The 15,484-nt window shown below is 46.5% G+C and overlaps 10 protein-coding genes across 10 annotated transcripts; 1 reads left to right on the forward strand and 9 right to left on the reverse strand.

The window, feature by feature from the left end:
• Positions 1 to 621: 621 nt before the first annotated feature.
• On the reverse strand, positions 622 to 912 carry Tb09.211.1340 (hypothetical protein, unlikely; the record flags this gene model as incomplete). Its single annotated transcript, XM_822186.1, has 1 exon — positions 622 to 912. One exon carries the CDS (start codon positions 910 to 912, stop codon positions 622 to 624), a length of 291 nt encoding a protein of 96 aa, XP_827279.1.
• Positions 913 to 1,118: 206 nt separating this feature from the next.
• On the reverse strand, positions 1,119 to 2,183 carry Tb09.211.1350 (peptidyl-prolyl cis-trans isomerase (cyclophilin- 40), putative; the record flags this gene model as incomplete). The annotated part of the gene is made up of 1 exon (XM_822187.1): positions 1,119 to 2,183. The coding sequence occupies one exon, from the start codon at positions 2,181 to 2,183 to the stop codon at positions 1,119 to 1,121; it is 1,065 nt and encodes a 354-aa protein (XP_827280.1).
• Positions 2,184 to 2,780: 597 nt separating this feature from the next.
• On the reverse strand, positions 2,781 to 3,239 carry Tb09.211.1360 (hypothetical protein, conserved; the record flags this gene model as incomplete). The annotated part of the gene is made up of 1 exon (XM_822188.1): positions 2,781 to 3,239. One exon carries the CDS (start codon positions 3,237 to 3,239, stop codon positions 2,781 to 2,783), a length of 459 nt encoding a protein of 152 aa, XP_827281.1.
• A 393-nt stretch (positions 3,240 to 3,632) lies between these two features.
• Positions 3,633 to 4,700, reverse strand: Tb09.211.1370 (glyceraldehyde-3-phosphate dehydrogenase, putative; the record flags this gene model as incomplete). The annotated part of the gene is made up of 1 exon (XM_822189.1): positions 3,633 to 4,700. One exon carries the CDS (start codon positions 4,698 to 4,700, stop codon positions 3,633 to 3,635), a length of 1,068 nt encoding a protein of 355 aa, XP_827282.1.
• A 1,588-nt stretch (positions 4,701 to 6,288) lies between these two features.
• On the reverse strand, positions 6,289 to 6,705 carry Tb09.211.1380 (glycine cleavage system H protein, putative; the record flags this gene model as incomplete). The annotated part of the gene is made up of 1 exon (XM_822190.1): positions 6,289 to 6,705. One exon carries the CDS (start codon positions 6,703 to 6,705, stop codon positions 6,289 to 6,291), a length of 417 nt encoding a protein of 138 aa, XP_827283.1.
• Positions 6,706 to 7,999: 1,294 nt separating this feature from the next.
• On the reverse strand, positions 8,000 to 10,162 carry Tb09.211.1390 (hypothetical protein, conserved; the record flags this gene model as incomplete). Its single annotated transcript, XM_822191.1, has 1 exon — positions 8,000 to 10,162. One exon carries the CDS (start codon positions 10,160 to 10,162, stop codon positions 8,000 to 8,002), a length of 2,163 nt encoding a protein of 720 aa, XP_827284.1.
• Positions 10,163 to 10,708: 546 nt separating this feature from the next.
• On the reverse strand, positions 10,709 to 12,157 carry Tb09.211.1400 (MCAK-like kinesin, putative; the record flags this gene model as incomplete). Its single annotated transcript, XM_822192.1, has 1 exon — positions 10,709 to 12,157. The coding sequence occupies one exon, from the start codon at positions 12,155 to 12,157 to the stop codon at positions 10,709 to 10,711; it is 1,449 nt and encodes a 482-aa protein (XP_827285.1).
• A 960-nt stretch (positions 12,158 to 13,117) lies between these two features.
• Tb09.211.1410 (hypothetical protein, unlikely) lies at positions 13,118 to 13,528 on the forward strand (the record flags this gene model as incomplete). Its single annotated transcript, XM_822193.1, has 1 exon — positions 13,118 to 13,528. One exon carries the CDS (start codon positions 13,118 to 13,120, stop codon positions 13,526 to 13,528), a length of 411 nt encoding a protein of 136 aa, XP_827286.1.
• Positions 13,529 to 13,608: 80 nt separating this feature from the next.
• On the reverse strand, positions 13,609 to 13,908 carry Tb09.211.1420 (hypothetical protein, unlikely; the record flags this gene model as incomplete). The annotated part of the gene is made up of 1 exon (XM_822194.1): positions 13,609 to 13,908. The coding sequence occupies one exon, from the start codon at positions 13,906 to 13,908 to the stop codon at positions 13,609 to 13,611; it is 300 nt and encodes a 99-aa protein (XP_827287.1).
• A 1,016-nt stretch (positions 13,909 to 14,924) lies between these two features.
• Tb09.211.1430 (hypothetical protein, unlikely) lies at positions 14,925 to 15,317 on the reverse strand (the record flags this gene model as incomplete). Its single annotated transcript, XM_822195.1, has 1 exon — positions 14,925 to 15,317. One exon carries the CDS (start codon positions 15,315 to 15,317, stop codon positions 14,925 to 14,927), a length of 393 nt encoding a protein of 130 aa, XP_827288.1.
• Between the last annotated feature and the right edge of the window lie 167 nt (positions 15,318 to 15,484).

A 15,484-nucleotide genomic window follows, 5' to 3' on the forward strand; every position in this document is an offset into this window, starting at 1 on the left:
CTAGACCCGCTAATATGCGATACGTTGTGTGTATATATTAAACGTATCTATACCTACACCTAACAACTCTTTTATGTTGATTAACCCCGACTTACTACGTCCCCCTACAAAAGGAACACTGCGGAAAGAAATATATAAATGGCGAAAGTGAAGGAAACACCAAACATAACATCTATTACTGACATTTCGAAACACGATGATGGTACATATAGTAACTCAACTTCCTCCAGGTCGACTTGCCGTGACGCGGACGCATAGTTGTTCACATGCAGCTGCAGCAAAAATAGTAAAAAAAAAGTTTGAACGATGATCAATCATCATCGTCCCCTCACTCCCCGAAAAGAAAAAAAAGCAACCCACAACAAAACATTGCGCAATCTACTATCTTTCACTTCCTCTCCCGGGACGAAGTGACCGCAAGTAGCCCTACAGCTGCAACGCCTGAAAAGCATGCACTTGGTAATTAATAGGTCTGAAACCAACCTCGGTAATGGTTGGAACGATCACCTTCAACAAATGTTAGAAAGGCCCCGAACCAGTTCCGCTCACTACATGATTATCGCATAAACGGCGATAAACGGCTTAACTACGGAATCTAACCATATCGGTGTTCTTTTGTTGTTAAGAGTTTGGCAGCGCGGTATTTTTTTGCCACGGACATTTACCCTCTGCAATTGGAAAGGGAGGAGAGTTTCGCCTCGGACACGACGACGAAGCGACAAGCAGCGACACGCGCGTAAGAAAAGGCAGCGAGAAACACGTAAACTTGATATTACATCTTACATGTGCTTCGATCAGGTCCGAAACAACAGCAGCATCCTCAAAATCACAGTCACCACAATACTTCCCTACGAAACATCCAAGAATAACAAGGGAAAAACGAAGCAAATTTGAAACTACCAACATTATCATACATATAATCTGTTTCCCTAACTTCGGATGCGCAGAGTAAGCATCTTCACTGACACCTGCAATAACACTCGGAGAACCAGCATCAATGCAATAATATTGACAATAATTAAAATAATAACGGTGTAATAATATAATAGGGAAATAAACACAAAGAACGGAAGGTACGAGGGAGGGTGTCGAAGAAAAATGTGCCACACGAGGCACCGTCACGAAAACATCTTCTTCAAACCGGAAGCCAACTTGGCTGTACGAGCCTTTTCGGCCTCTTTTGCTTGCTGCAGCTTCGCAGCAACCTCTGTGTTTTGCGGGTCTAGTGCCTTCGCCTTCGAAAGGTCTGCGATTGCAGATTCAGGGTCACCTGACCCAAGGCAGGCAGTTCCACGTCGAAAAAGAGCCTTGACGTTTGACCCATCGATATCAAGAACCCGCGTGGCGGCATTGCGCGCATCCGACCACCTGCTTAGCTTCACTGCTGATGCTGCCGCATTGTTGTGGCAAGCAATCAACATTTCATTAATAGTCCCCTCATTTGCCGAGGTTTTATTGACGGCTTTGAGATACCGAGTTACTTTCGCGTACTTCTCCATGGCGTTCTCGTAGTCGCCACCCTTGAACAGATTGTTTCCAATTTGCCGTATCTCTTCCCCTGCTCTCACGAGTTCCGCATCACTCAGTGCGGGAGAACAATCCTCCGGATAGTCCGGATATTTGTCCCCACCGACTTGCTCCACGGGATCGGGAAGTGATTCCATTACCCCACAATCAGCAATTACACAGGGTTGAAGAGGGGTGTCATTGGCACCTGTTTCAACGTACTCCAACGCGCGTACCGTGTTCATTCCGCGCACGACTTTTCCGAAAACTACATGCCGGCCAGTAAGATGGTGCGCAGGGTTTACAGTTATGAAAAATTGGGATCCATTGGTGTTTGGTCCCGCATTTGCCATGGCTAGTAAGCCGGCCTTATCACATGGCATATCAAAGTTCTCGTCGTCAAAACGCTCACCGTAAATGGATACCCCACCTGTGCCATTGTGCTTTGTAAAATCACCCCCCTGAATCATAAACCCGCCGATAATCCTGTGAAATGTACTACCCTTGTAAGTCATTGGTGTGTCCGTCCCTTCAACGACCTTCCCTTCGTTACCGGTACAAAGTGCCCGGAAGTTAGCACACGTCAAGGGAGTCACATCATCGAAAAGCTCCAACACAATCTTCTCTCGAAGCGGCTTCCCACCGATGGTTACTTGGAGCCAGCAGAACTTGCCCATATGTTCGTGTGGTACGCGCCTTGATGCTCAACTTTTCCTTGCGTCGCGCAGAAAATAAAAAAAAAAACTACAACGCAAGAGGAATTAAGGTGATCCTAAAAAAACGCATAAAGGGTGATGACTATCCAATCTTCGCGGAGCGTCCACACTTTTTGCCGCACCACTCTGAGCGCAGGTTAAGCATGAAATTTGGGCAGGGATAATCATTTGCAAACGTCTCCACTAGAACCCTGTAAAAACAACTTTTACCCCCTTTTGCTGCTGCTGTAGTCTACAGAAAAGTCGAAAAGCTGAACACCACGGAAACACCTGATAAAACGCGTTACATTGTCTCTAAACATGAAATACCACCCCCTTTAATTGTTTACAGTCAGATTATTGGTGCGGACAGCACTAACGCTTTGTCACAACCCTTTCCTGACCGCTCTGCTACACCGGGAGCAGCAACGCGCACTAGGCTGTCAGCACCTCCGTCCCTTTCTACACGCTCCCACACATCTATAGACAAACTCTTCATTCTCTTTGCGCTGCTTCATTCCATGTCATGTTTGTTCTCTCCTCCTCCTGTAACCATCAACACGCCACAACATCTAAAATCTAAAATACGTTAACTGTCATAATGGCATAGTATGTAAGGGAAGCCAAAAGAGCTGCGATAACCTCATATCCCACATCAGCCGCAAGCAGTGGCAAGGGGCGCTGGTGTTGAATAGATAAGTGTTGGCTCACGCACGAGATCCCTGCAACAAGCAACGCCGCATTCTGGTAGTCATGTAGCGAATTTCCCTTGCATATGCCAACAATTGTGGCGATGAAGACGATGCGGAAGCACGCCGAAAGTAGAGTAACAATCCAGTGAACGTAGGGAGGGTATCTCTGCAGAATATGCTCCACTCGACGGACGCCCTTATCGGCAGCAAGGTGATAGTCCACTATTGTTTTCACAATAAGTTTGTACCACAAGGCAGCAAAAGCGACCTGAACGACAGATGCAAACAGAACAATACAGGGATTAACCTCCTTGATGGACTGTATTAGGGTTGTTTGAAGCGACATTCTTTCCCAGTACCAAGCAGCTGTAGGGTAGGGACGCGTGCGCGCTACAAGTTTGTAGTTTGATTAATGATGCTGTCGCTTCACGGATTGAGAAACACACGATACGAAAACAGGATGAAATGCGGGCAGAGTGAAGCAACACAACAAGCGTGTAATGACGAAAAGCATTCTGGACAACCGAATTGGGAGGGGGCGTGATTGAACATTGAAATGAAAAAGTTTTGATGATAATGTGGTGGTTTGACCCACCAAGGCTATCGTACATAGTGCGGCACGCTCGTGAGTCTCTCACACGACACACTCACCCACATGCGTGTAAAATCTAAGGAACCCCTTGCCCCGCTCACGTGCACATCTCTTTCCTGTGGCAAACGTCAAGGCCGCCAAAAACTACTACACATTATTCTTCTTTGCATCCGCGTCATTCATAACGGGTATCAGAGAAATAAGACGTTTCGCGAAACTTCTTTCCAGGTCAAACCAAAGCGTGAATTTATACAGTTCCCCTTCCCGTACGCACTGAGACGCCGAGGGATCATAACAAAGCTTCCCATCTGGCAACAGATCACGGCTAATGAAATCTCTCTTTGACACAAAGAGCACATCCTTAAGCCGATCCTTTGACGCTTCGATGAGGGCCTCGTCAACAGACTCTTTGGCAACAGGTTGCTTGAAACGTAGCAACATGTCAATTGCACAACCCTTTGTTACCGGAACCTGAAAGGCGCTTCCGGTAATTCGCGACGAAAGAGTGGGCATCAGTTTGCAAAATGTAGTCATCCCAGTGTGCGCATACGGTGTTATACTATCCAACGTCACCCGGGTCTGCCGCCAGTCCTGCGAATTTGCTGATCTGGCTGCATTGGGCTCTACCGGTTGGATGGCATGGATGGCTGTGTACGAGCAATCCTCCACGCCAAAACTCTCATGCAAAATGCGGATAAATGGGGCAAGAGCCACAGCGAGCGGAGCCCCAGAGCATATGATGGGTTGTATCTTCGAAAGATCAGAATCGTTTACCCCAGCAACGATTGCCGGCGCATCACCGCTCTGTCCGGCAACGAGGACACCACGCGCTCCAGAAGTCAAATGCCCCCAACAGCGGTCGCGTGTGGAAGTAAACCCAGTACATTCCACCACGTAACTCACACCGGCGTCGCGCCACGCAATATCCACAAGATCGTGCTTCTGCGTAACACGTATCCTTTCCGTTCCGCGGTAGAAAATGTACTCACCAACCACAGTAAGAGACGCCTTGTCTTCAGCAGAAAGCGGGCTCTCGTTCTGCAGCACATACAACACATAATTGATACTCACAGAGAAATCGTTTACGGCCACAACTGTTACTTGAGGCTCCGTCATTGATGCAAACAGAACGGCTCGCCCAACAGCTCCAAAGCCATTGATACCTATGGGTATAGGCAAGGGAACTTCACTTATCTTGCTCGTTTCCGCCTCCATCAGTATACCTTCGGGCGGTTCCGTACGGCTTCCCTGTTTGTGCTTCCGGCTTCAGTTGGGACAGATAGGAAAGAAAAATACAACTAACAATGTAGAGGTAGAACCCGCAATGAAAGGAATGGTGCCAAGAAAAAAAAACAAATCTACATATCGGCGGTCGCTGCATTCACATCACAGCACATGCATCTAATGTGGTGTCCGTTCCAGATGGAGGCCACTTAAAATGCACTCCGATTACCGAGTCCAATACACAGATTAGAATAATGCAAAATAAAACGTCCTGTTCCCGTTAGTTGGTTAAGCAAAAAAAATTTTTAACATCTGACCTTTCAGTTCGCGAATGGAAAGAGACGACCTATAAAAGTACAGTCTAGTTTACCTTGTGACGCACAGTGATCAGTGCAGAACGAGCACAAGTTTCACGTTATCCGCCGTGTCGCTTAACTGCTTAACCCCATTTATATAGAGAGTTCTTCATAATTCAACCTATTTGCATGGGAAACATGGGTTCGCGTAAGGGCCCCGACCATTATTGTCCATGCTTCTCCGATTGTACAAACACAACTGCATCCAAGTACAACCAGTTACAAGCAACTGGGACTTGTAGCCGTTTGGTCGCGGATTCTTTTCGCATATAAACATCGCGAAAGTTGCAGTAAATCGGACAAAACGACTACACGCACGTATATGTTGATTCCTATTATAATTACCACACTTGCCGATACGACTTAACTGGAGTCAGTTTGACATTCCTTGAATTCTATTTGGAGAATACGCTTTCCTGAACCGATAATAAGACGCGGAAGTACACGCCCGTCAACGTCACAGACGGCACAAATTCTGTCTTGCTCTATATGCACCTCGGCTGCCGTCAAGAAAACTTATCGACAACAACAGTAGAAGGACTTACACTTTCCTTGCACTGCCATGATCGGTTATGTGTCTGCAGCAAATGCTTAGCTGTTCCTAACATGGCGCACCCTTTCAACACCAACTCTTTGGTTTACCCGTTTTTAAAAAAGGAAAAAAATCATGTTTCAATGAGCGGTGTTATCTGTACAATTCTCTGACCCAGGTAGCGATACCTCCGTTTCCTGAACCACACGCGTTTCACAACTGCATTATCTCCTCCACATGGGGACTCTGAAATGCTCTTCGCGAGGCCGTGTCCCAAGAGAACTGGTGGCCCTCTCTCTCTCTTTCTCAAAGCTGTTTGCGATGCGTGGATCACTGCCCTATGGGTGTTCTCACACCAGTAAGCCTATGTACCCCGAAAGTCCCATGCCCTTCGTCGACGACGAATGCAGTGCGGGGGTTTGAATTTTAAAAGATAAAAGAGATCCCGCAGAGGAGATTAAGTCAATTCAAAACAAGAATGGAAATGAGGCTCAACAAAATAAGCTACGCGATCCTCATCTATAGAAAAAAAAATCTGTATCCTACCAGGACGAGCCTTCCTGTGCACCAATAGGGACTGGGAATAAAGAAGTTAAACAGTTTCACTTTTTCGTTTTCGCTGCGCAAATGCTTGTATGTCTGTGACTTCAACGTGAATGCGTTTAGGGAAAAACAGATGTTTTACCACCCCCTATTCTATAAATTTGTTGTATTCATCGGCAGTCATAAGCCCCTTTGGTATCTCGTCACACTTAACCTTGACAAGCCAGCCATCGGCCTCCGCGGAGCGATTAATCAGCGACGGCTCATCCTTTACTTTCTCGTTAACCGCATGCACGACACCGGTGACAGGACAGTAAACATTGCTTGTAGCCTTCACACTCTCCACCTCTCCCAGCATATCTCGCTCTGTTATTTTATCACCAACATTTGGCAATGCGACGTAAACAACGTCACCAAGGTTCTCCTGCGCATGCGCCGTTATACCAATGGTCGCAATGCCGTCGCCATGCTCTACCCATTCGTGGCTATCCGTGAAGAAACGGGTGGTGTAAAAGCGAATAGTGGCCGCCACGGTGGCTGCTGGACAAAACAGTGCGCGACGCATTGCTTAATGTCCCTCTTTTTCTCTGTTGTTCCTTTTTGTGTTATACACTACCTGCCAAACAGTGTGGGTAATACAAAAGGAAACAATAACCATTTTACCGAGACAGGAAAATAATTCCACAAATAAGGACGATCAAAACTATTACTTTCCATTTAAAGCTGACCGCTTCTGCGGAACATTGCTGAAAATGGTCTGAGAAAAAATGAATAAACCGTCGAAAAATGGGCCTGTACAGCTCCAAATCTTCTCATCGCGCAAGTCAACACAGCTCCCCTTGGTTGGGTAAGTTTCACCGTTCAAAGAAAAAAAAATGGGCTAAACATGGTGAACGATACCACATACGAAAATGAACTTCCGTACGTCCTCTCACTATATCGATCAGTAGTCACTATAAAGAGCAGCTGTGAAAGTTGTCTCACACTTTCCTTCGGCCATCCATAGAAGATGAACAGTTTTTTTTTTAAAAAAAAAAGCGATGTCCTACGATGTGTTCCCCACCAAAATATTACAGGTATTGGCTTATGTTTCCTTCGTCTAATATACCATCGACCACTTTCACCTCTTCGTCGTGCAGATAGTATCCTCCTCTAATACGCCACCACCAGGTGCTGCACCCATCATGAATTCCTCAAACGGTCAACAACTGCGTTGGAAGCTGTTGCAGTGGGTTTAACTTGGTGAATATCAGTGTACAAAATTTGTATTTTGATCCAGTTATACCTTAGTTTAGTACAAGGAGCACGCGTCTACGTTGGGCAGGAAAGCGGTCGCCGATACTTCGACACGAGACGTACTGCCATCGATTCTTCTGCCTAAAGAAGTTTTTTTTTGTAAATTCATCCTCTCGTCACAATCGCTGGGATGTGTTGCAAGCACGCAACTCATTTCTCCTCCGAGCAGATGCCACCATCTACCCTTAATTGGGCACGCAGTCCGCAGGTCCAAATATGTTTAGGCAATTAGCATCCAGCACGTGATCGGCAGTATCCAACACGATCTAGGACATTTACCTACATACTGTCGCTTACTAGGGTTTACCAGATCGACAATAATAAGAAAAACTGAAATTACACAATTTCAAAGGAGGAAAACATGCTTTGAAACGTTTATTTACCGCGGAGTGGAGACGATCAAGTGCACTGGAACTGAAGGCGTCGTGGAAAATAGTACCTGCATATGTGTATGCGCAAACCCACATACACAGAGAGAAAGGTGCTAATAGTAATAATAATTAAAGGAAAAAACAACCCCTCACCAGCAAGGTGGCAAACACGCAGCACGTAAAAGCGATACCTCACAAGTCTCCCTTGACAGCATCGTCGCTGCCACTTGTGGTGTTCGTTGTATTCTTGTTTTTACCGCTATTCTTAACAAGTTCCTTCAAAGTGGCAAGTTTATTTTCATATTCTTCTTTACTACATGATTCATTGCTTCCATCGCCATCCTCCAGCCACTCCTGCGCTTCCGCTAATGCATTCTTCAATGAGTTTACTTCTTCTGGAGTATAGGGTTCTAACGCTGTTGTATTCTCCAAAATGCCCTCCGTCTTTGCCCAGAAAAGATATGTTTCCAAATTATTCTTTGCAGTTGCTGCCTCATGCTTCTTTCTTTCCTTTTCCAGTAACTGAAATATTTTAACCCTTGAGTTATTCAAAAGCTCATAAGATAGTGGCTCTGGGTTAGTAAAGGTAACCCTTGCCGATAGTCTAGCTGATTTTCGTTTCATCTCAACTACATATCCGCTTTCGTTGGAACTATTAGAATCGGCCTGTACCCCGGTAGTTTTTGTGCTCGAAGAAACATTCACAGCATAGCGGTAAAAAACGCCTGCCTCCTCAACTTCTAAAAGGCCAGATTCATTGAAACGAACCTGAATGCGAATAATGTGGCTGTTGTTTGTGTGGTTAAGTTTGGGTTGAAAGAACCCAAGCCTTTCCAATGCCCCTTTCACACCAGTGATATTAACGTTCCCGATACGCGCATCTGAATCGAAGAGTTGAATTGAAAAATCATCAGTGCGATTCACAGTTATGCTCCATCTTGACCCAATGATGGGGTTGTTGGCGAGCATTCTCTTTGAGTTCGAAGAGTTCTTCACCTCTGGACTGACTGCGAATAAAAACGTGTATGGGACGCGCTCAATTATCCGGAATGAGTGGGGGCGATAATGTGGAGACAGCCGAAGAGCATAATATGCAGCACCCATTGCGGCAGCTTCGTCTGAATTTAAAGTTCTATTCACCTCCTTCCCCCAAAAGGTGGATAGGTCACTTATTATTTTTGGAGTTCGTGAAGCGCCACCCATCATTTCAAAGGCATCAATGTCCTTCAAAGTCAGAGATGACTTCGTCACAGCTTCCTGAGCTACACGAGGAAATCGTTTGAGCAACTCGGAGCAGTTTGTTTCGAATTCTTTTCTTGAAACCTCTGTGCTAAAATCTCTATCGGGGGCAATACCTTCAACCGTGACTGGAGTCTTGCTATTAACAGAAAGAACCTCCCTAGCCCTCTTAGCTGCCCGAAATAAAGAAAACTGAGCCTTTCTCTGAGAAACCGTTGATCCACCCAGTACCGGCGAAATCTTCATTTTAGAAATAGCCTCTGCTTCGATACCCTTTGCAATGCATGAATCCAGTGCTCTACCGCCTAAGGTTGCATCAGAAACTATACCCATCGTTGTTAGTGTTCCAAAACTCTCGACGTTTTTCGTCCTCTTCCCCTGTTCTTGAACTGGTGGAGAAAATTTATATACACCAACTTCTGTGTGTGTGCTACCGATGTCGTAAACAAGGAGATGAACGGTCCTGTTCCCGAATCCTCTGCGACGCACACCGTAATATAAGGCCGTGGCAGTGGTACTGTGCAACAAACCCAACGTATTAATATGGACCAAGCGCGCAGCTTCCAAAATAGTTTGTCTCCTCCCCAGCGATGAATGAAAAGGTAAGGTGATAACCACATTTTGGGGGTTTGGCACACCGGCTTTTTCAGAGATACTTCGGCAGTAGTTTAGCATCATGGCATAAATTTCCTCAGCCGTGTATGTGTCATTATTGTCTTCAAATCTGAATCCAACCGTACCCCGTTCCTCCGGATGTGGGTCGAATTCACATTGAAGTTTTTTGAAGTTCGCAAAGTCAGACGAATTGTAAGTAATACCAACCAGGTGATTGATCATCGCTATCATATTGGTAGGGAAGCGAGCCGCCAGAGACTTTGCTTGAGCACCTATTGATCTCTCTCCATTCCTGAAACCAATATAATTGTCTGTCTTTCGATGGGACTGCTCGTTTAAAATTATGTCAACGTTTACTCCATTTATAGGGCCTGCGACCTCAATGTAATCTGAGCCAAAGTCAACCCCTATAACATTAGCAGAAGTTACATCGTATCCGAAAGCTGCGGTTAAAAGAAAGGCCACAAGCATCCGCCTGATTTCATTTGCAAGCACTCTCATAGCCACACTTGGACCTTATTGGAAAAGCGGTGGGAAAATAGAAACACTTTAAGGGAAGTTGTCCCGCAACTGTTAAACCAGAAGGAAAAGGTAAGTACTCCCAATACTGGTTCTGACATTATTGTCTCCTTTCCCCTCTGAGACAAATGCACGTACCCATGAGTATTGCTCTGCATCGTACAGGACCATAATATATGCATATATATACACAGTTATGAACTCGTCACTATAAAAGAAACCCCCCGTTGCAGCACATATGAAACAATATGCAGACGTAAATAAGTATATATATACGTCCCCCCCCCAAAAAAAAAACACCAGTAGACCGTAGTGGTTATGGTGCAAAAAAGAGCACATTGACGCTCTACAGACAAATTATCTACAAAAGATCTCTATACCCAAAACATTTAATATTTTTTTAATTTCTTCTTTGCAAAAACAGAAAAAAAGCTGAGTGAACGGGACAAATTACCACGCATAGGATAGTAAGAGGATAAATAAATGAGACGGAAAAAACGGAGAACGAACCGATAAAAAAAATCCTCTTCATCTCCTCTGCGTAGCACACCGCGGGGCAATGGGGGCTTTCTTTGATGATGTCATGACTTTGCGCCCCTTTGTTCGAGCATCCACTATTTTTTGCCACACAGACGTATAGATCTGTTTGGCGCCTTTCTCGCTTATTTTCGCATGAGATTCCATTATGCGACGGATGAACTCTGCCTCAGGAATATGAACAAGGGTACGACCATCTCCTTCAGGAAGAATATATTCTGGGTTGGTAATCCGACCTCTCGAGCACCGACATATAAATGCCAACGCTTGCTCCCTGTCAAACCCATTTGGATCGTCGGGGTCATCAGCAACAATACGTGCTGGAACGGTTACCGCAAGCAAGGAGGCGTACCTCAATGTGTTTATTGTATGTCTAGAATCTCTCAACAGAGGAGAAACACATGCTATTACTACCGTCTTCGTTGGTCTCTTCACAGCAATTTCAAAACAATCACGCAGTAATAGTGTTAAAGGCGATCTTCTAAATGGTATATGCAGGTGACTGGTGCTTGTCGCTGCCATTGCTCGCGCCCGGATGCATTCTTTCAGCGTCATAAGTGAGGTGTTGATGAACTTTGCTTCCATTTGTCTTTCCTTATCATGTGTAGCGCTGTCCGCTGTGTTCTCACTTCCGGCAAGATCCACAATAAATAACTCCCCTGGTTTAACCCACGTGCTGTTCTTACAAATTATTTGTATGCAGGTAACCATGTGGCTGCGGGAAGAGACTTCATTTCTCCCTGTTGCCTTTGTCATCCTCTGGGATGCCGCCTCTTGGAACACAGCTAATAACATTTCATCATTAGAACATTCAAAACCATCTGTTCCACGGATCTTCAACTCACCAGATATATCCTCAACTACCTGAACCTCTGAACCGGTCAGGAGATCAATATTTTTGTTTGCTTGTATCTCAATAACTGTAATGAAAATGTTATGTGAAGCAAAGTAAGGAGCCAGATCCCTTGACATAAGGCCAACAATACCCAACGTCGTATGCGTCTTACCACTCCCTGTTTGTCCATAGCACAAAACACAGGTCGAGGCACCCTCAACCGACAAGTGAACGAGAGGTGCACATGACTCCATGTATACGCGTTCGGTGTCATCCCCTCCGCAAAAAACTCCGTCGAGAGTTACGCTGTGTGGCTCGATTGTGCACTGTCCAGCTAGTGAAATTTTGGGGGACATTACAACAGGATCGCGATACCCGTCCACTTTACGAATGATACTTTTGCTATTCATGTCTTCTTGGTCGAAAGGTATAATTGGACGACATCGGACAAATATTCTAGAGTCCTGAGAAGTGAAAAGTTCTTTAGGGTCCATAGACGGGCGGAGCTTCTTCTTGACAACCTCAGGCACCTCGGAGGTGTTGAGCAAGCGTTGAAACTCGGCACATTTGGTACCAAGTTCAGCCACTAACGGTATGTTGGGCATTTTACTTGCTACACAACCTTTAGACCAAAAAAACCTGCGGTAAGAGTTGCGGGATCCCTACTTATCTGCTATAGAACCTAACGGTGGAACATGAAGAAAGCGAGCATTTATTCGCGCAGTCAAGCTATGCCACAAGTGGTTTCAGAAACAAAAAACCTCCGCCACAAGAATGATGATATCAAACCGTGCGGCCGCAAAGTCACTGCAACAACAACCTAGTTTTTTTTAAAAAAAAAAAGACAAACTAAGTCAATAAACGAATCACGCAGCTCTCTTTCTCTCTGTCGGCTCAGCCAAAGAGTTACGAAAAAATGCTTTAAGATATGCACAAAGTAAAATTGTTTAACTGCGACCTGAGAAAAACAAAGTTCCACACGAAGGCATAAGTTGAGAAATACGTGAGAAACAAAGTAAGCATAAGACCAACAAACCGTCGTCAGGGGAAATTAAAGATAAAAACGGAAGGTGGGAACAGTTCTTTGTATACATTACCAACCAACTTTAATTGACGAAAAGATTTACAAACACATGCCTTGTTTCCAAAGGGAAGGGTGACAAAAAACAGTGAGCTCACACTCCACCATCAAAAAAAAAAGATAAAACAAACTCCAACCCACAGCAACTTCCGATCCCTTCAAGTCTGGCCGCCTCTCCGAAGCCAATCTAAAATGTACAAGATTCGTTAAGCACCTCCTTCCCTGTGACGAGCTCAAGCACACACGAAGAGCATCGAAACTAGGAAATCATGCAAAAATAATAAATTCACGATGAGTAGGTAAAAGCGGAGAAACCATCAATATTAACCGAACAAGCGGTGTCACAGGGGCTAAAGGCCGCACGGTTTGGCGACCGCAAGTCGCGCAGACCATCAGCAGCAATCACCACTCAAGAAGGTATACGCCGAGGGCCCGTCACAAGTAGCCACCATTTGGCAGCCGTGCGAACCTTTAATTGTTGCGAATGCGGCGGCCGGCCGCCCGCATGCACCCCGGGCCCCGAGCATCAGAGCAGTCGGATGGCCGCCCAGCATCGAAGAGAAGGCCGGTGGCAACACCACCCACTGTCCCTGGCGACGGGGGACGCCATTTTCGGATCCTCTCGCCCCCTGCGCGTCCTCTCGGGTATCGACGGCATCCTTTATTGCGATATGGGGACCGGGGAGGGACAATGAACGAAATACCCATTCAACACTTTCCTCAACGCGTGGAGAACGGTGACGGGACCAAATGCAAAAAAAAAAAAAGAAGAGCGCACACTAACCACATGATGCGGGCGCACGGCGTCGGCGGAACCGCCTGCACGGGGTGGGGGCATAGCGGCAGGGAATGGCGTAGGCGTCGCGAAAGATCTAAGGGCAATAAGATGTGTTGAAGTCAAACCTGCCGAACGCCTGTTCAATCGCGAAGACCAGACAACATTCGTGTCAACATATTTCCACAAATCAACTATCCTTAACCAATAACGGCTGAGGACGTTGAATTCGACGGAGGGCCGCTCATTGTGGTGTGGACATGAGTTCCCGCAGCCGACCGTGGAACCGAGCCACCGCTTCTGGAAAAGCAGTCGAATGCGCGGTTCGATGGCGCCCGAGAGGGGAAAAGAAGATCACCGGAGTGCAGCTCTTCCCTCGCATTACTTAGACACTGTATGAAGTAGGAGGGGCTGTGGTGGAGGCGGAAGAAAGGTAGCAGCAGCGGATTCACCGGCAACACACACAGGGCAAACGTCAGCGGAGGCCGCGACGGGCCCATTCTGGTCACAACCTCCAGCGCATCATTCACACGTAGCAAGACTGACCCGAACAGCTTGGCAATAAAGCGGTGTGCAAGAATTGCAGAAAAGATACGGGTGGTTCCTAAGGCGGAGCGAGTGGGAGAAGCTAAACCATTTTATAATCCACACTAAGAATCAAGGCACAAAAAAAAGCATCTCCCGTGGGGGAAGAGCGTGTTGACGACATTTTCCCGGCCAAAGGGCCCAACCTTATCGACCCAACAGCAGAAAAACTTTCTAGCACCTCGAAGAAGCAACAACGGTGGGCAAGGTGAACTCAGCGGTGAAAGAAACGACCCCAAGGCAACACGAATACAAAACAGAAAAACTGGAAGAGGCCGAGGCAGGAATGTGAGACCTGGCTGCCGCGGCACTTGCACCACGGACGTTGAGCACATTAGTTGTAGGCGTCAAAGAGCAGAAGCCAACAAAACGGCGGTAAGCAGATGCTGTTGCGGAAATGTACTAAAAGAGGCTCAGAAAGATACGGCGAGCTCCGAGGGTGGAATTATCAGGGGTAACAAACTATAAGTCTAAGTTGTTTGATTACGGAGGAGCGGAGGTTGACACAGAGTGACGTATACGCTGGAACTGCACCTAGAGAAGATTGCACACACGGAAAGAAATTGTGGAACCTTGTTTGGAAAGAGAGGAAATGCTTCGTGAGGTTTTATAATCACCGCGTGGAACACGGCGGAATACCCGGGCGGGGGTGAGAAGGGCGGTAAAACATCACTCTCGGGAGACAGAAAAAGCTTGCAAAAGAGGCGGCGGCAGCCCGAGAAGCGGCCCTTAGAAGTGTTTTCTCCAAGTCGATGAGGGGTTGATTGGCAGGACACTGAAAGGTCACTTTGATCGGTTGCTTACATCAAAGAAACCGCCGTTTATGCCAAAGCACCAAGCAGTAGACACCAAGTTTTTGACGTTTGGTGAAACAAGGTGGAGAAATGGGGAGACAGCAACTGCTTTCATGGATCGTGCAAGAGCGACCGGCTCAATGGATCGTCGGGGGATCACTCACTGTGGTTTTAAATCGCTGCGATGCGCATCTCCGCTTAGCGAGACGGATAGGACAGTTGCCGCATAATCGAAAATCCAAAATGAAGATGAGCAACGCGTAGCCAGGAGATTTCCTCGACCTTAGGGGTGTGGCGGGAATTTGTCCTCGAACCACTTCTGGTCGCTGTGATAATGGAAGCATAATAAGAGGCACTGATCGGAGCACAGGGATTAAGCATACCTTCCTTGCAAACGGTCCAATCGTCATACGCGCCGGCAGAGGTCTAAAAAAATTTTGAGCAAACGCCACGGAGGGAGCCTCGGTTGTGTGCCAATGAACGGTCGAAAAGACCTTTCGTGGAAATTTCGGCTGAAGAGGAATGCACATGCTTCGGGATCATTCACGGCAACGCCTAGAAGTCCCATACATATAATAGCTGAAAGAAGGGCCCCAAAATTTCTGGACTTAATACCTAGTAGGGTTAGGGGGGGGGGCACGGAGGGGCCGCGGGGGATTCACGAAAGAAGCTACGAAAGCTAAGGGTCATCCCCTGA

This window comes from Trypanosoma brucei, chromosome 9 (genome assembly GCF_000002445.2).
Source record: "Trypanosoma brucei brucei TREU927 chromosome 9, whole genome shotgun sequence".
Lineage (NCBI taxonomy): Eukaryota > Euglenozoa > Kinetoplastea > Trypanosomatida > Trypanosomatidae > Trypanosoma > Trypanosoma brucei.